The 18,522-nt window shown below is 43.1% G+C and overlaps 2 protein-coding genes across 3 annotated transcripts; both read right to left on the minus strand.

Annotated features, from left to right (window-relative positions):
- Window positions 1-3,065: 3,065 nt before the first annotated feature.
- On the minus strand, window positions 3,066-7,903 carry LOC310846644 (UPF0690 protein C1orf52 homolog). Its single transcript, XM_083743602.1, has 3 exons — window positions 7,287-7,903; window positions 5,418-5,628; window positions 3,066-3,640 (listed from the first exon to the last, which is right to left on the minus strand). Exons 1-3 carry the CDS (start codon window positions 7,569-7,571, stop codon window positions 3,561-3,563), a joined length of 576 nt encoding a protein of 191 aa, XP_083599728.1. The 5' UTR covers window positions 7,572-7,903; the 3' UTR covers window positions 3,066-3,560.
- Window positions 7,904-10,154: 2,251 nt separating this feature from the next.
- On the minus strand, window positions 10,155-17,077 carry BCL10 (BCL10 immune signaling adaptor). Of its 2 annotated transcripts, none has more exons than XM_083743584.1 (3): window positions 16,739-17,077; window positions 14,169-14,457; window positions 10,155-13,548 (listed from the first exon to the last, which is right to left on the minus strand). In XM_083743584.1, exons 1-3 carry the CDS (start codon window positions 16,808-16,810, stop codon window positions 13,190-13,192), a joined length of 720 nt encoding a protein of 239 aa, XP_083599710.1. In that variant the 5' UTR covers window positions 16,811-17,077; the 3' UTR covers window positions 10,155-13,189. The 2 variants fall into 2 exon arrangements, with proteins under 2 accessions (XP_083599710.1, XP_083599711.1); XM_083743585.1 differs by having other exon boundaries at window positions 16,751-16,995.
- Window positions 17,078-18,522: the final 1,445 nt, after the last annotated feature.

Below are 18,522 nucleotides of genomic sequence, written 5' to 3' on the forward strand. Positions count from 1 at the left end.
GTTAAGCAGAAACAAAGCTCCAGGTCAGAGGGAGCACAGATTCAAGACAGCAGGTGTGCAACCTTCAACAAGGAGTTAGTTGAGTGGAAAGTTATTTTCCCCCCCTCAGTCAAAACAAATTCCTGCCCTATTAAAAGCACCGCTTCAAATGGAAAAACATCAATTTAGCACCTCCTAGTGGACTCTCAAGGAAATGCAGAATAAAAACTTTGTTTTCCTGACCAAACTATTGATGATGATGATGATTAGAAAAAGAAACAGTTCAAAACAATTTAAACTCATGAAAATAGGGTGGGTCCTCAAATACATACCTCTCAGGACCAGGTAAGTGGTACATCTTCAGCATTTGACAAAAACTGCATAGTGAAGTTGCTAGACTGAGTTCTGTGGGGAAAGAGTTCTACAACTTAGGGGCTGTTTTTATTAGTCGCTTTTTTTCAGAAAGGTTTGCTTATTCAGTTCTCATATTTAATTGGGTGACTTGGTCTGCAGCTTGCATCGGTATAACTCAAAGAGGATGATGCTTCAACATGCTACAATACATACTGCAGTCAGAACTGCAACAGGGAACAAGGGCTGAGGCCTCTGCCTTCTGCTAAGTGCGACAAATGGCTTATTTAGCTCAGAAAGTTAAAGGTAAAGGAACCCTGGATAGTTAAGACCAGCCAAATCTGACTATGGGGTGTGGTGCCGAAGGAGCAGGCGTTAGTCCACAGACAGTTTTTCCAGGTCACGTGGCCAGCATGACTAAACTGCTTCAGGTGCAACGGGACACCGTGACGAGTGCCAGAGCACATGGAAACACCATTTACCTTCCCGCCACAGCGGTACCTATTCATCTACTTGTGCTGGTGTGCTTTCGAACTGCTAGGTTGGCAGGAGCTGGGACAAAGCAATGGGAGCTCACTCTGTAGCAGGGATTCGAAGCACCAACCTTACGATCTGCAATCCCAAGAGGCTCAGTGGTTTAGACCACGGCACCACCCTCGTCCCCATAGAATTGTCTACTACACAGAAGGGGGAAAGTTCTCCAGGGCTTCAGATAGAATTCTCTGTTGGTTGTATTGGTTGTACCTGGAGATGCTGAGGATTGAACCTGCGACCTTTGGTAGGCAACTTCTGTCTAGAGCCTCCTTTTCGTGACTGTGAGGGGAGAGACGTCTGCTTTCCAAGCTGATTGGTGATTCTCATTTGACGCCTGAAAGCACACAAGGATCTGGGTTATTTACTACACTCATTGTTCTCCGAGAACACAGACTGCTCCAGGAGAACATCTGTCACTTGCAAACATACTGAGCACAAGCAGTCAGCACTTTTTTGTGAAGGCGAAAGCTCCCAAGTTAGCTCTTAAAAGTCAGACCCACTTTTATCTATCCTTTTAGCAAGAGCATATGCTGCATGAATAAGTAGCACCTCTGAAGACAGGCACCCAATTACCATTTATTCTTATTCCTGGATACCAGATGGAGGAGCAATTGTGTGTTCATCCTAACAAATGCTTGCTACACTGGGCAAGAAACTGCAACTCAAGTGAAAAATTTTAAAGTGTTAAAATGTCATAGGTACTAAGCAATAAGCAAAAATAAAAAAATTATTCAGCTTGCAGCTAAGTCTCTTGAAAAGACAAACTGGAGGAACGGTTTTCTGTCACTTTTTCTTCAAGACTAGAGCATGGGCAGAATTGGCTTTCTGTTGGATCAGGGCCATCTCCTTGTCAATCTCCTGATGCCGTATGACACCAGGAGATTTTTATTTCAATCCGAAGCAGACAAAGCTTGAATTGAAATGAACTCAAGTGCCAAATTGGAAAGGTGGTGACTTCAAGCCATGGCTGCCAAAGAAGAATATTTCCTTTTGAATTCAGCTTCACCGTAGCTTTACCTATTCCACACCTGAGATCAGGTGATGAGACAGGTAGGTGTGGCTTGGCTAAAACAGCCTTGTGAGCCAAATGTGGAGGCCTAGTGGCTCTCACAAGGCCTGCAAAGCTAGAGGTTCTCCACCACTCTACTACAAAGTATTATTTTTTATTCACTTTATCATCTTGTGTTAAAAAAAATCCTTTAAAATCTGAATGACTGAGAGATGACAGAAATCTAAATACAAAAGGGTCATTTTTTTTAATGGTCCCTACACTACTCAGAATAAAGTGTAACTATTGTCTGATTGTAGGGACGCAGGTGGCGCTGTGGGTTAAAGCCTCAGCGCCTAGGACTTGCCGATCGAAAGGTCGGCGGTTTGAATCCCTGCGGCGGGGTGCGCTCCCGCTGCTCGGTCCCAGCGTCTGCCAACCTAGCAGTTCGAAAGCACCTCCGGGTGCAAGTAGATAAATAGGGACCGCTTACTGGCGGGAAGGTAAACGGCGTTTCCGTGTGCTGCGCTGGCTCGCCAGAGCAGCGATGTCACGCTGGCCACGTGACCCGGAAGTGTCTCCGGACAGCGCTGGCCCCTGGCCTCTTGAGTGAGATGGGCGCACAACCCCAGAGTCTGTCAAGACTGGCCCGTACGGGCAGGGGTACCTTTACCTTTTATTGTCTGATTCATATAATCTGCTTCACTTTCCTCGCTGTTCTCAGAAAAAAATATGCAGACATGTTATAAAAAAATTTGCTGCTGCTGCTGCAGAGATGCTTGATGGCTCTCAAAAGCTTGCAACACCATTTAAGGCAACTAGTTGGTTAAATTCAAAGAAAGCAAGGCGGGGCTAGACTTACAATTAGGCAGAGTGAGGCAACAGAGTTTGAGACAGCAAATGTCAGATATTTTGGAACACTGTGTTTGTCAAACATTCTGCTGTTTTCTTGCTTGCATCCCAACAATGCCTTCTTGTAGACAAAGTCCTTTTCTGAGTCTGAGGAAGAAAAGTCAGATGGCACATCTATGGTGGTAAAAACTAAAAACAGCAAGAAAAGTACAACTCACCAGGTGGCGGGGGCATGGCGAAATCCTATTAAAACATATACAAAGCTTTGTGTGACTCAACACAGATATTCTTGATTTATAGGAAATTATGGAGTTTTTTATTATGTGCATTTTTGTCAGTTTTGGAGTAAGGATACCAGATACACTTCCAAACATATAGTTTTATTTCAGTGAACTATTTACATATTTTACATACATTTCAAAATAGCATCACTATCACCACAATACATTGTTGAAAACTTCACCCCTTTAAAATGTCATTTCTTGATTTTAGAAACAAATATCTTCTACCCCAATGGTAGTTCAGTAAACAATTCTCACATTTTTTTTTCAGTTTCATGAATGAACAGAACACTCTGAAATTCCATAGCCCGCACAAATATTTACCACAATATTCTAAAAGGTTGTGTTTTAATTAAAAGGGTTCTAATTGAAACATTGTGGGTTTATAGACATGACATCTAAAACAATACCAATCAATGCATTCTGTAATTTCCTGTATAATAATAGAGTCCATAAATGTGCTGTATGGTTGGCAATGCCTTTTGTTCCCTGGTCCAGTGGTGAAATCAAGGCTCAGCAGATGCTCTATGTGTTCAAGAACAACATTGTCAGCAGTCAAACTTTTGTTCAATTCATCACTGCTTCTTTTTTCTCATCTGCTCCTCAGGGTCTAGCTTGCGTTTCTTAAACGAAGCGGGTTCATCTTTTTCATCATCTTCAAATAAAAAAGTATTTATAAATGCAAATATATGCATAAGATGGAGATTTTTAAAGCCCCATTTACAAAAGCTTGGCTTCAATTCATCTGGCATAATGTGTCCAGTTCTTGGCAACACACTTTGGAAGAAGGATATACAGTGGTACCTCGGGTTAAGTACTTAATTCGTTCTGGAAGTCCGTACTTAACCTGAAACTGTTCTTAACCTGAAGCACCACTTTAGCTAATGGGGCCTCCTGCTGCCGCCGCGCCGCCGGAGCACAATTTCTGTTCTCATCCTGAAGCAAAGTTCTTAACCTGAAGCAATATTTCTGTAACCTGAAGCGTATGTAACCCGAGGTACCACTGTAGAATGGTTCAGAAGGTGGCAACAAAAATTATCAGGAGTATAGAAAAAAGTCGTATAAGGAAAGGTTGAGTGAAGGAATTTTATATTTTTAACCTGGAAAAAATTGAGGAGGGACTTGATATTCCTTGAAGTGTGTGTTTTCTGATTTAGCAGACTGTAGGATTACATCCAATGGGCTTAACTTACAGGAAAGTATATAGTTGAACATTAAGTGGGTATTAATGGTAAGAGCAGTTCAACAATTTTTAAAAATGAAGTGTTTGGTACAGGGACGATTGTGCTGGCACATCTCTGTGGCCAGTAATGGTCTACAGTCTAGTAGTTTCTACTTGTGAGCATCACCCATTAAGCATGGGGTAGAATGGAGGTACATTTTTATATATTAAACATTCTAGTCAAAGCTTGCATCTTTAATAGGAATAGAAGTCAAACAAAAAGCACACACAGAAACAAGGGTCCAAAAGAAATCTAAAATAGCAAGTTAAAACATTTATTAGAAGCAGCAATATCCTCCAGTGATTGAAGCGATGAAAAACTCAGAGTTAGTATCAGAATATTCAGAGATTGTCCTGAAGAAGAAACTACTTAAAATACCTCAGAACATGACACACACCTTCATTATCAAAACAGATAGTCCCGCGCATTAGTAAAATCCAACAGACAAAAGTGGCTTTGAACGTTAGGAAAGCGAAGGAGGAAGAAGAGGAATAGATATTATACAGTGGTACCTCAGGTTAAGAACTTAATTCATTCTAGAGGTCCATTCTTAACCTGAAACTGTTCTTAACCTGAAGCACCACTTTAGCTAATGGGGCCTCCCGCTGCAGCTGCACCACTGCTGTTCTCATCCTGAAGCAAAGTTCTTAACCTGAGGTACTATTTCTGGGTGAGCGGAGTCTGTAACCTGAAGCATATGTAACCCGAGGTACCACTGTAGTTTGAAAATACACGAAGATACAGCCTTGCTGATGCTAAGCAAGTCTGGATCTGATGCCTTGTGACTACCTGGAAACCACATGTATGCCATCTTGGATTCCATGATAATAGAAGAAAAGTTGGACATAAACATAATGAAAATGAATGTCTTGCACTCCCCCACCCTGTTTTTTCCTGCACTATTCAATCCCTATCTTGAGAGGGAGATGCAAAGATTCTGTTATAGGTAAGCATGCAAAAACAGGAAGTGCCTTGTACTTCCTGTGCCCCCGCATTCCATGACAAACAACCCAAACTACTTTCAGGTGTAAAAATGTAACGGGAAAACTATGCTACTTTTACTATTACATCGCAGAAAAAGCCACGGGATGTATTGCTGGTTAAAAGTATGCCTGGATTCAAAAATATACTACACAAATTGGCATTGATGGAAGTATCTAACTGGCACGGGGGAGATTTAAATCAAATTATTTATATACAAAGGGTTACCTGATTCTACGTGCTCTTGCTCCTCTTCTGCTGGTAAGAAGTTAACTTTGTTTGGATTCCTTGGAGCATCATCACCATTATCTTCATACATATTGGACCATTTGATTGCCATATCGAGCTCAGGAGGTGGCGGTGGCTTTGTTTCTTTGACACTATAAGTTTCAGGGGGCGGAACAGCATGTGTCGTCCATGCCTTGAACTCTTTTGGAGGCTGTTTGGGGGAACACATTGGATTAAAATACTGTGCTGTCAGAAGACCAAGTGCAGGGACTACGTATCTTGTAATACATTTTAAAGGCATAGGTGCAATCATGGGCACAAGCTGTTTTGCTCTCACATCTGAAAATATACCCAACATCTAATGAATGAGCAGTATCACTGATGAATGAATAAAGCAGCAACATAGTATCATCAATGCCACAGCCGTTTAGAAATCCAAATGGTTTAAGCAAATAAGCCAAGCCACTCATTACAAGGATAAATGGAGGAGGAATACAACAACAAGTAACCCTGATCTAGGAGAAAGACTCCATCTTCATCCCAAATAGGATAAATAAGTTCCATATTTTGGATACAAACAAGAAAGCAAACCCCACTGACCAAGGAGTTCCATATCTTTAATGCTAGGCTTTAAAGCAGCCTCTGGCTCTAGGGAAGGTTTGGGGACCTGAAGCTCTCCAGATGTTCTTCCGTGTCAACTCCAACCAGCTTCAGACACCATGGCTAATGGTCAGGGATGATGGGAGCTGGAGTCCAATGCATCTGGAGGTCCACAGAATCCCCATCCCTTCCCCTAGAAGGATGGAAGGACCAACACAGGATTTTCATTAAAAAAATTAATTATTTTTGTAATTAATTATAAAAAATTCAAATATTTAACACTGAGAAGTTGTAAAAAGACAAGTGCTGCTGGGGCAATTGCTATTGCCATAGGCTGGACCTTCAATGACAGACCTTTCTGTTCCCAGACAAATAGTCAGTACCAGAATATCTAGATCTGTAGTTCCCAACATGCGGCACACGCCCAACAGGGGGGCAATGTGATTTTAAAGGGGGGAAATTCGGGAATCAGTTAAACCAAGTTAATGGCCTTTTAGGCTTCCTCCACATGAATAGGAGTTCACTTTTTGAATAATAAGAATTACTGTGTATGTCACAGGTTTTCAGAGATGTTTAGGTGGGGCATGGCCAAAAAAAGGTTGGGAACTACTGACCTAGATACTATTTTTATGTGTAGCCATCAATTATGCATAGCCATTGATTATAATGTAATTAACACCACACACAACTTTTCAGCATTCCATATGCACCTGAAACTCAGGATAACACATATCCGATGAAGCAAACACTTAAAATAGATTTGTGTGTGTATATATGTGTGTATATGCCCTAGGTGGGGCCTAAAAGTCTCAAATACCCTCTCCAGCCAGGGTCTCCAATAGCCCTAAACCAACCTTTTTAGGCCACAAGCCACCCCAATAAAATAAATTTAGGACACAAGAAACGCAAATATAGACTGCCGGAAAAGCTACAGGCCCCAGCAGCGAGGCACACATCGGAGCCAACTCCTAGGGGCCAAAGTCCCTTCAGCCACCCAATAAAATATGTGACCCCCCCTCCCAAGTTGCCATTCAAATAGTGTGCGTTTATGCACTGTCTTGTGGTCGGTTATTAGGGGGGCTTACCTGCTCCCCCAAAAAACATTTTATTTACCCCTGGATGCACATCATGTGTGTATCCCTCCCGTATGCAACTCCGCCCTTTAAGAATATATGATGTTAGGTCTTCCCAGCGTGGTCCTCCCCTCGTCGCCCGGCTCTTGCTGCTGCAGGAGAGCGACCCCCAGCCCCCCGCTTCTTCGCCACCCACCTCCTCGGGAGCTCGCAGGACCCGGCTCTCCCAGTCGATCTCCTTGTGCAGCGGGTTATAGAGGAAGGCCGGCCGGTGGACGCTGCGGAACAGCTCGTCGGGCCCGGGCAAGCGCGGCCTGCCCTCGGGGCTCCCTCTCGGCAGAGGAGGCGGCCCTTTGGCCTCCCCGCCGCGGCCCGAGCCGGGCCCTTCCTCGCCTTCCGAGCCCGCGCTGTCCGAGCTGTCGTCGCTGGCCCCGTAAGCGGCGAAAAAGCCCAGCGGGTCCTTCCCTTCCGCAGCTGCCATGGCGGGGGACCGGTGCGGCAGAAACACCCGCCCGTGGAAACGGAGGCGCGAGGAGAGGGAGGTTCCGGGGAAGGGGGGGGACCAAAACACCACCCCTTGCCTTCTCAGGCCTGGGGAAGGAAAGAGAGGGGGCGGCCGAACTCAAGCTGCCACCTCGGCTGGGAAAGAACTCTCCTTCTCTCTGCTGCTGCCTCATTTGGGGAAAATATATACAGTATATATATCCAGTGTTAACATATAACTTGTGTTGAGGTCGATGGGGGCTCTCACGCCCAAGTGAACGTGTAAGGGATTGCAGACCCTCCAAGTGTTCCTATTTTCCAGGGGCGTCCCTGATTTACAGAAGCTGTCCCGGTTTCTGATTTGATCCACTTTTCCTTAGGATGTCCCTACCTTTACCTTGGAGAAATGTTGGAGGGGATGGAATAGGACCTCCCTATTGTCGTTGGAGAAATGTTGGAGGGTATGGAGTTTATGCGACACCCGCCCCGCCCCCCCAGCGGTCTGAAGGCAATCCTGTATAGGGAAGTTGTGTTTTTTATGTTTTTATATATGTTGGAAGCTGCCCAGAGTAGCTGGGGCAACCCAGTAAGATGTGTGGGGCATAAATAGTAAAATTATCATTGTGGAATGGGACGTCCCTATTTTCATCGGAGAAATGTTGGAGGGTATGGGATTGTAGTCTAGTCACTTCCACACATTTAAAGTACATGGGCCCCCCTCCCCCAAATCCTGGGAACTTTAGTTTGTTAAAGGCTCTAGGAATTGTTGCTGACTGTGGAGTAAAATAGACTTCCCGGGATTTTTTGGTGGCTGGGAACCAGGTGCTTTAAATGCATCCTTTATGGGCTGATGCTAATATGTGTTGAGTTATTTGAAGTAGTTCTACTGGGCAGTGAAGTTGAGGATGCAGTGGCAGAGGAGAAAGTGGGTTGCTTTGCCTGTGACTGCTACACAATAGGCATGGTAACATGCTCAAAGGCATGTTCACTCACCTTTATAGCAGGTCTTGTCATGGGCATAGCCGGGGGGGGGGGGAGTGGGGGCAGCTGCCCCCCCAATCAATAAAAATCAGTAGCCGAGGTTCTGCCCCCCTAACAAAAGGCATGCCCCCCCCAACAAAAATCCTGCTTACACCCATGGGTCCTGTATTATCAGCATTCTAGCTATTGTACATCTTGCTTCATTGCTCACAGCTACCTAGTTTTCCATGGCATTGTGGGCTTTACTATGTTGGAGAGGGTGCTCAGCAGCAATAGCCTTGATGTCCTTTCACATCTCACCTCTCCACAGTGAGAGAAGGGCCTCAACACTTATCACCAGTTCTCTCCACTACAGGAGAGTCTGCAGAAGACCATGCAGATAGGTCTTCTAATCCCAAAGGGAGAACAGTCACAATGAGTCAAAACTTCACCAGGTAGTTATCTGAAAGTTGTTTGGAATCTCACTGCTGCATTCAGACCACTCACCTCTGCCCCTGCAGCAAAGACAAAATCCAAAATTGTCTCATTCTGTGCGTTGGGTCCCTGACAGTCCCAAAGTTGCCATAAAGGCCAAGAGGTCCTACGGAAACCTAGAATAGGCTCTTCTAATGCTCCTTCCAATGTAATCTCTGCCAATTTCGTCAGGGAGGCTGTAGTGCAGCAGGGTGGATGGTACACTTCTGGCATCCCCAGTCTGCCTCTTTGGGCCAGGGGTCAGCAAACCTTTTCAGCAGGGGGACAAACCTGTCCCTCAGACCTTGTGGGGGGCTGAACTATATTTGGGAGAGGGAAATGAACAAATTCCTATGCCCCACAAGTAACCTAGAGATGCATTTTAAATAAAAGCACACATTCTATTCATGTAAAAACACCAGGCAGGCCCCACAAATAATCCAGAGAAGCATTTTAAATAAAAGGACACATTCTACTCATGTAAAAACATGCTGATTCCCGGACTGTCTGCGGGCTGGATTTAGAAGGTGATTGGGCTAGATCTGGTCCCTGGGCCTTAGTTTGCCTACCCATGATCTAGGCCCAATCCAAGATACAGGGGTTTCTTTGTGATGGGAGTGTCTCTGGACCACAGCAATGCCTCATCACACCAGTCTGTATTAGTATAGCACCAAGTACCTGGCTGAGCAGAACTACACTCAGCGCAGTTCACAATGCTTTATAAACACACGTGCAAACCAAGGATCACACTGCATGCATCTGATGAAATGGACTCTGGTCCACAACGGCTTGTGCTGTAATCAATTTGATGTGTAAAATGCTGCAAGACTTTATTATTCTGTGTGCAACAGGATATAAAAAGAGCACAGACCTGGTTACTCAAAATCCTGTAGTTAAAGGAAAAACTAAGCTTCAAAGAGCAGCACATTACTGGAAGCTTATAAACCCTTGTACTAGCTATGTGGTCCAAAGTTATCCCAAAGCCTCTCTGTTCCAGCAACCATCAACAGCTGAGATTTTACTCTGGTCACCTACAGCAGGTCCAAGCTTTGGCAGCCATCCGTTTTCCAAAGCAACCACACATTCAAACACTGATATCTTCCACCCAAATATTTCTCACCTTATATTCCAATAGAGAAAAGCAGAGTATGGTCAAAACATTATTTCATTTTAAATTCATTCTTACATAATTGACAAAAGCCATTACAGGGTAGGAAGAAAATATTTTAACACTCACTGTCAAATTCATTGATGACCTATTCCAACAAGTATTCTGGTGCAAAATATATTTACAAATACATTAAATAACCTGCCTTATGTAGCCATATAGCCTTACTTGGATATAAAACTTTTGTTTTTTTACACCCTTGCATTACCATAACAATCTGCTAGAATGCATTTGTTATGGCATTTGGCTAGCATCAACTGTGGTTTCTATAGTATTCCTGAAAAGTTACAATGTTAGAAAGAATTGTGACCAAAACAATCTCAGCCCACTCCTAAGAGTAATGCCTTAGGCAGATAGTTATGGGTAGAATTAAGCAGAAACAAATTATCATATTAGAAGAAAAATATTCTGCCCAGGGCACCAAAACTTTAAGTATTATGTGAGACCAGGGTCTCTCTTCCAGCACTTTTTCCAACAGCAGGCAGCCAGGTTCTTCCCAGAAGTCTACAAGCCAAGTATGAAAACAAGCCCATTGCAGTACACACACAAGCCTCTAATATGCAGAATACACGGGTTCTTAACATGGATGTTCCTTTTCATTATCATGGCTAATGTATCAGAGCCTAGTGCTGTAAAGGAACCTGCTGAAGGCTACAATGATCCTCCAATTCTGAAATACAACAAAGATATAACCTGCTCTAAATGTATTTTATTGTCAGGTGTCAACAACCCTTAAACAATGCTGCTCAGCAAAGCCATTAAGAACACAGCTGCCACTGAATAGAAAGCAAACTTAGCACATGTGAGGTGTACTTTAAAAAAGAACAACCCACCTAATGACAATTTATTAGAAATTAATGCTTCTCAGGTTGCTTGTTTCAAAAGTTAAACTCTACAAGAGAAATATTTTTGGAAAGTTGAGTTTAGAGTTTCCAAACATTTTTTTCAGTTCAGTATTGTTTTACACTGGTTGTACCTTTTTTTGGGGTGGTGGTGGTAATACAGCAGTTGTGAACAGTCCGCAATTTACACAGTAGAACACATTATGGTCAGAAATAGTCACAGAAATAGTGGCAATTTCCACACAAGTAAATTTTGGATTATAGGGGATCACATGCTTGGGAGAGGAATAAACCCTAGTGCAATTTCAAAATCTAGAAAGCCATAAAGCTTTTCAGGGGAAAACATCGCACAATATTAAATGTTAAGTTCACGGTTGTGTGAATACAAGGTTTTGTTTAACACAACAACATCTAGAGTAGGTAATCATATAAAGGAACTTAATGCCCTGAAAATCACCAGCATGGAAGTTTGAGTTCAGGCAAGTTACATGGAAAGCATGTGCTTAATACACTGCGACAGAACCACCACCAGATCAGTTTGTGCTTAAGATCTACTGTGTTCTGCAGACAGTGACCAGTGTAATTGACCCATTACCATCAGATCAAATGTTCTTAAAATATTTGCCTGTAATCCTAATACAGCAGGACTTACTTCTGAGTGAACATGCATAGGAACAGGCTGTAAATTAGTGTAATTTATTGCACGTTTTAATCCAAGGGCTTGTGAAAGAAAAATGCAGGCACATTTCAATACGTTGGTATTTCTGAGACAACTTTTTTTTGACTGGATATAAAAAAGGCACTGCTTCCCTGAGGTTTAGAGTAGACATACAGTTACTACAGAAGACAGCAAAAAACACACTACATCCCTGATAATGCCCAGAGCGCAAATACCTTTTAAAGTGTATACATCTGGAATTAAAAAGAATATCATGTTCGTTTAGTTGTACGTTCGCAAATGTTGAGAAGTACGCATCTTTAGTAAAGCTAAGCAACAATAGTATTAGAACAGAAAAGAGGTTTAGAAAAAATAGTATTAAGAGTAGAAAAGAGGTTTAGAAAAAAGTTAATAAAAAATGGCAAATCCTGGAAGTTCACAGGAAAGCAAGGCCCCTCTTTACTGCCATTTTCTTTTGCTGCATCTTTTCCCTGTTAGTTAGCACCAATAAATCCCTTTAGTGGCTTGCAGCTAATTCATATTTGTGACAACCTGTTTCACTTTGAGAGCAATTAAGCTGTTAATTTTAGATATATATTCAGTATTTGTAAAGGCATATGTACTAAAACGAAGTAAAATGCCTAGAAAGTTAAATACTTTGATAGTGAATAAAAATGAATTTGATTTGTGAAGTGCACACTTAATTGCTTTTGAAGATCAGCGGCAGTAGAATATTACTCAGAAGATCATGTCTTACTCCAAAATAAGGCACTTAACCCTACAGCCAGGAATGTGTTCATGTCACACAAAAACTGGACAAGGCAGGCGCCCCATGATACATTACAAAACAATCATATACTTGGGTTGCAAACCAAAGAATACGTCTCCCTATGTTCGGAGGCTTCTTTACTTCCTGTCAATAGTAACCAAGCAGAACTTACCAATGTAATGCCAACACCAGTGAGATGTAAGACTCACCACCCTCATTCATGACTACTATGTTCATCTCAAAACTTTCCTCGGTGCAAACTTCCTTCCTCATGACACTTCATCAGCACGAATTGATGTATGTTGGGAGAAAACTAGGAAGTTCTCAGGAATCAGCAAGCCCCCAAAAATCACCAGATTAAATTGCTCTTACGATGCAAAAGAGGATCAAATTATGCTTTCTCGGTGTAAATTTTATGCAGACAGTGCATATAGAAAACAGTAGGAAAAACCTCCTTAAAATGTTCAATTGAGCATCATTTTGCCTATATTGTTTTTGAATAGAAAATACTATTTAAAAGCTTTTACACTGCAAAAAAACCCAATAAAAGCATACAAACAAACATTTAAAATATGAATTAATGGGGAAACAGTTCAGATTTTTTTTTTTATAAAAAAAACTTTTAAGATGCGGTGAGTTATAAGCTATTTCTTGATCTATTGTGACTTTACAGTTAGACACTTTTTTCCCACCACCCAAAACTGTTCAAGGCATCCAGCATGATAGTACTCAAGGAAAAATATCGCTATGGAAGAAGAGAGCGGGATCTTAAAGGCAGGAAAGGACTGTCACTCGAAGTCGTACATGTTTCCTCTTGTTCATTTTGCAATTGCGGCGGAAGAGGTGGGGCTCCAGAATCTCCAGGGCCGGGAAGCGTGGCCGAGAAAACAGAGTTTTCCGTACTTCCAACCTCAGTAATCGGCAAATTCATTGAATGAAGAGAAGCGGCGGATACAAAAGCAGATGTACTAAACTCTTCCGGATGAAGGTAGGTGGTTTCTCTGTCTTTTTGTTTCTCAAAGAGATTAGATTCATTCGATTGTGATCTAGAGAGATTGTTCGATTGGTCATACCCTGAAGCCATGCAGTTGCTACAGTTCAAGCCTGTAATAAAGACATAAAATGTATCATTTGCATACAATTTACATAGTGTGGTGGTTTGTTTGTTTTTTTAAGTCTACAACACTGCCTCTTGAGTCCATGCATGCGGTGTTACGAGTACTGGTTCTTATTTTTAAAAACTGGTGTTACATTGACCACTTTCCAATCCTCAGGTATAGAGGCATGTAGTTGACCACTGTGACAACAGGATGCTGCAGTAGATGGGCCATTGGCCTGATGCAGCAGGTTCTTAAGAGGTAAAATTAAAAGGCAGAAACCAATTACCAATATAATCCAATGCAACTACCCAGGCCAGACATGAAACACTCAAATAGAAACATATTCAGTTCTTCCACATATCCCCTTTCCAAAGGACACCCCCACACTATCACCTGACTTTGACCAAACTAATTCTGGTCAGTAGCTTGTGCCTTGGGTTTATTCATCTTAAGTACAAAAAGAGGACCAAAACCCGCAGCTGAAAACTGAAGTTTTACCTGACATAAGTCCCTCGAAATCAGTGGAACACATTTTTGAGCAAACACGCACAGAAGCAGGTTGCATGAAAATTATTTTTTACAAAACCTTTTGGAATAGATTCAAATGCATGTTATTCCATTTACCTTTGAGGCTTTCCAGTTTTTCATTTTTTGCCTTCAAGACAGCATCGGTTATCTTTTCTAACAGGAAGGTCTGTGTTTTTTCCCATCTAATAGATTCTATTAGTGCATCTAGTCCTTTGGGATGTTCTGCTAAGTAATCCAGCAGCTTCCCAGCTTTCTTCCTACTTGAAGATCGACAAGAGATTTCTTCAGTGTCCTCTCTGCTGAGTATTTTTTTTGAACGTAGATAATCAAAGTGTCTTTCTGCAATTATTTTGTCACACAGATAGCGGCGCAATCGTTCCAAAACCTAGCAAGAAGAAATGACAAAGTTAGCAACAGGTGAATTTTTCATCTTGTATGTTGTGCTATGAATATATGTGTGGTAGTTCTTGGTGCACATTCAAATACTCATCCTAGCTTTCAAATTGTAACAAATTTCATTAATCGCTATCATTGACCAACACACACACACACACACACACACCAGAAAGGAACCAGATGTTTCAAGTTAAGGTAAAGTATCTGTATTTTGACTACAGAAACAAAAAGGAAATTGCCAGCAAGGGGTTACCAAAGGTGTTTCAGCTATTTCTCTCTGCAGTATTCTAGAGCTCCCGAATCAGCATGAAAGGGGAATTTTTTTAGCCACTGAGAAGAGGTCTTCTCACCCTTTGTGCACACTGGAGCCAATCCAATTGAAAGGAGGAAAGTCAGCCTCTGAAGATTGGCTCCTAGGGTCACTCGGGTGAAGGTCCATGGAAATAAAGCTGAGGCGTATACTCCAAAGCTTAGCATTTAGGAACACTGAAAACACAAAGTGCTTCAGGTTCAAGAGAATGGTGCTCAAATTCTGTTAAGTACAATGGAACTTGGAGGAAAGTCACTGTAAAATAAAATATTGCAGCACTCCAATCATTTATTTGCATACATGCACAGAAAAAAATTGTATCTAGCTGAAAAGCAACAAATGGAGATCTGCATTGATGATTGCAATGCATCCCAAATTATTACTATATTATTACGTATATTATGGTGCAATCTAAGAAGAGGAGTGGCCGCGACATCATGAAGGGACCTGGACTTCCTAAATTTATCATTACACTAAACTGTTATTACCCTCTGGCCCAGCATAAAGTAATAACGTACTGAGAGAGATTTATGGTTCTGAACAAACCTCGTATATTCCACACACAGTATGTGGACTTCATAGCAGGAAAAAATAGAACTAGCAAGAACTACTTTTATTGACTCATACATGTGTCAAGCTCAGAAACAAAAGAGGGGAATTCCTATAAACACTCCAAGAGAAACTCCTACGTAGAAATTTACAAACGGGGGCAGAATGCATGCGATTTAGTGGACCTTCCTTCCTCCTTTTTATTGTTCTTCTAGGACACGAAAGGGCACTCACCCAGAGACTTTTCTGCAATTCAGAGAACAACCTTCCCTGCCCCCCAAGAGTGACATTCCTGTGAGAACATGCCCCACTGTTGGGAACTGCAATTGTCATTACTCACAGCTCTCACCTAGTACAGTATATTTTACGTTCTAATACAGCCCTTCCGGTGCAGGTTGAGCAGTGGAGTGGGTGCACAGAAGCAACCAACTCAAATGGGCTAGGGTCTCTTCACCCCTCCCCCAATAAAATATTTAAGGGGGCCAGCCCCCACAAAAAAGTTGATGGACATGGCCATTCAAGCAGTGTGTGAGTTCCACATCATGCGATCCATTGTGTGGGGGCGAGGCTTACCTGGCTCCCCCAACTAATATTTTATTCAAGTCGGCACCCCTCGGTGGGTGGTGCACTGGGGACCAAGAGTAGAAGGGGTGGCGGTGGTGAAAGGAATACAGAAACCTCCATTATGCTTATTATTATTATCAACTGAATTTATATACCACCCTATACCCAGAGGTCTCAGGGGCAGGTGGTTCACAGAATAAAATACAAAATACAAAACCGCAAAATACACAATCAAAATAAAAACAACCCAATAACTACCCCACCCCCCAAAAGCCCCACATTTTAAAAGGGCATATGATCTTCACACCATTACCCCAGGACAATATCCATCTTACAGGCCAGAGCCAGGATCTTATCCAAGGCACCCGCAGGTATGCATTTCCTCCTTCTCACCCTCTTGCTACATAGCATGGGGTTTTTGTTGGGAGTAGTGGGGATGGGGCAGGCCCTCCATGAGCTAAGTATTTTTATTTATTTTTATTGATCTGGTGTCGGGGGGGGGGGGAGGACAGCAGCTACTACGCCCATCCCACAGAGGCAGGAAAAGGCATCTCCCCTTTTCCAGAAGAGAAACAGACAAACAAAAAGGCGGGAATCTTGGCACAGAGGAGCCATAAACAACCCAGCGCCTTTTGCTTTTAGAGAACACGGCAGCCTCGGCATTCACTGCCTTATAAACAAGCACCCCGCCACACGCCCCCTCCCCAAAAGCTTTACCCCTCCCCACCGCTGTCCCCATTTCCCACGACACGCTTTTCCATTCACACGATACGAATACCCCCCCCCCCCCGCTTTCCCTCCCGCCCCGCGTGTCTGGAGGGGCAGAGGCTCCTCTCCCCGTCCTTACTTCCTTCTTCACCTCCGCCATTTCGTCGTCTGTGAGCGGCCGCCCGGCAGCCGGGAGCCCAGAGTCGGCCATGGCGGAATCGGCTTCGGAGGGCGACGGTGAGAGGGCGAGAGAGGGAAGGGAAGAAAGGGAGGAGGGAAAGAGAAGGGAGCCGCTGCCCCCCTCTTCCTCAGCGGCCCTTCGAGCCCGACTCCCCCGGGGAGATGCCGAAGCTTCCGGCGCCGGGGTGGGGAGAAGCCCCGCCCACCTCTCTCTCGAGGCCACGCCCACTCCCCGCCGGCCGTGGCGAGAGACCACGCGTAAGGCTTACCGTTGGCGCAGGCGCGCGCGCCCTTCCGGACGCTGCTGCCTTCCTGCCAAATCGCAGGATCATACCATTCGAAGGGACCGCCAGGGGCCACCCAAGTCCAAGCCCCCTGCAAACGCAGGAATCTTTTTGCCGGGCGTGGGGTTCGAACCCATAACGCTGAGATAAAAGAGGCAACTCGCTCTACCGACTGAGCTCTTAATCTTATCTATCTAGGCAACTGCCCCCCTCCAAAAAAGTAAATCAATAAAAAATAATTAGCTGAAGTTCCGCTCCCTAGCATTAGTCGTGGCAGCGCTCTTTAACTATTGCTAATCGTTTCTGCTTGGTCTTTTTGTGCTTATTTTGGCTGTATTATTAATATTATTATTCTTTCTGTATTCGTTTGGTCAAACTCATGCTGGTAGCTTCGAGAACACTATCCAACCATATTTTTAATTAAATTTTCTGTTTTACAATTTAGAATACTCATTTAAAACATCCTTAAAATACCAGTGACTTCCCTTCTTCTCTTTCCATGCTTCATTTTGTATATCAAAAAACCTTGCATATTTTACACAAACTAAGCCACTCAGTATTCCATTATTACATCCATCAAAACTTATTTATCTTAATGCTGCCAACGTTTTCAAGTGTACACAATTCCCCCCCAGTTAGAACCAGGATTCAAGGTGGCTCAAAACAAATCTAGAGATAGAACACACATAGCTTAAAACATACAAGGTTGTGGTTAAGCACTAACTGAAAATGTAAATAAAAAAAAAAAATCGTTCATTTATTCGCCATCAGTTTATATCTACATCAAGCTTCCTCAACCTTGGCCCTCCAGATGTTTTTGGCCTTCAACTCCCATGATCCCTAGCTAGCTGGACCAATGGTCAGGGATGATGGGAATTGTAGTTTCAAAACATCTGGAGGCCCAAGGTTGAGGAAGCCTGATACATCCATAGACTTGCACAGTACAGTGGTACCTCGGGTTAAGAACTTAATTTGTTCTGGAGGTCTGTTCTTATCCTGAGGTACCACTTTAGCTAATGGGGCCTCCCACTGCCGCTGTGCCGCTGGAGTATGATTTCTGTTCTCATCCTGAAGCAAAGTTCTTAACCCGAGGTACTATTTCTGGGTTAGCAGAGTCTGTAACCTGAAGCGTCTGTAACCTGAAATGTCTGTAACCCGAGGTACCACTGTACAATCATGGATCTGCTGCTTCATGGGACAAAAACGTGAACCCAAGGCATAAATCCCTAAGAATTTGTGTTTGACACACCCACCCTCTGCATCAAACTGCATAATATATATATGGGTGCAGATGTGCTCTGTGATTTGATGGTTGTTTGACGGAATCACATACAGTGGTACCTCGGGTTACATACGCTTCAGGTTACAGACTCCGCTAACCCAGAAATATTACCTTGGGTTAAGAACTTTGCTTCAGGATAAGAACAGAAATTGTGCAGTGGTGGTGTAGCAGCAGCAG

The sequence above is a fragment of the Podarcis gaigeae genome (assembly GCF_964106915.1).
Source record: "Podarcis gaigeae genome assembly, chromosome: 6".
Taxonomy (NCBI): Eukaryota; Metazoa; Chordata; class Lepidosauria; order Squamata; family Lacertidae; genus Podarcis; species Podarcis gaigeae.

What these genes read in the sequence shown, in the direction of transcription:
- LOC310846644 (XM_083743602.1), bottom strand. Translation starts at nt 7,571, where the DNA reads ATGGCAGCTGCGGAAGGGAAGGACCCGCTGGGCTTTTTCGCCGCTTAC. An exon ending in TCCTGCGAGCTCCCGAGGAG is followed by an intron (nt 5,629 to 7,286) that starts GTGGGTGGCGAA and finishes TCCCCCAAACAG; the next exon opens with CCTCCAAAAGAGTTCAAGGC. An exon ending in GCAAGAGCACGTAGAATCAG is followed by an intron (nt 3,641 to 5,417) that starts GTAACCCTTTGT and finishes TTTTATTTGAAG; the next exon opens with ATGATGAAAAAGATGAACCC.
- BCL10 (XM_083743584.1), bottom strand. Translation starts at nt 16,810, where the DNA reads ATGGCCGACTCTGGGCTCCCGGCTGCCGGGCGGCCGCTCACAGACGAC. An exon ending in TGGCGGAGGTGAAGAAGGAA is followed by an intron (nt 14,458 to 16,738) that starts GTAAGGACGGGG and finishes TCTTCTTGCTAG; the next exon opens with GTTTTGGAACGATTGCGCCG. An exon ending in AAAACTGGAAAGCCTCAAAG is followed by an intron (nt 13,549 to 14,168) that starts GTAAATGGAATA and finishes TCTTTATTACAG; the next exon opens with GCTTGAACTGTAGCAACTGC.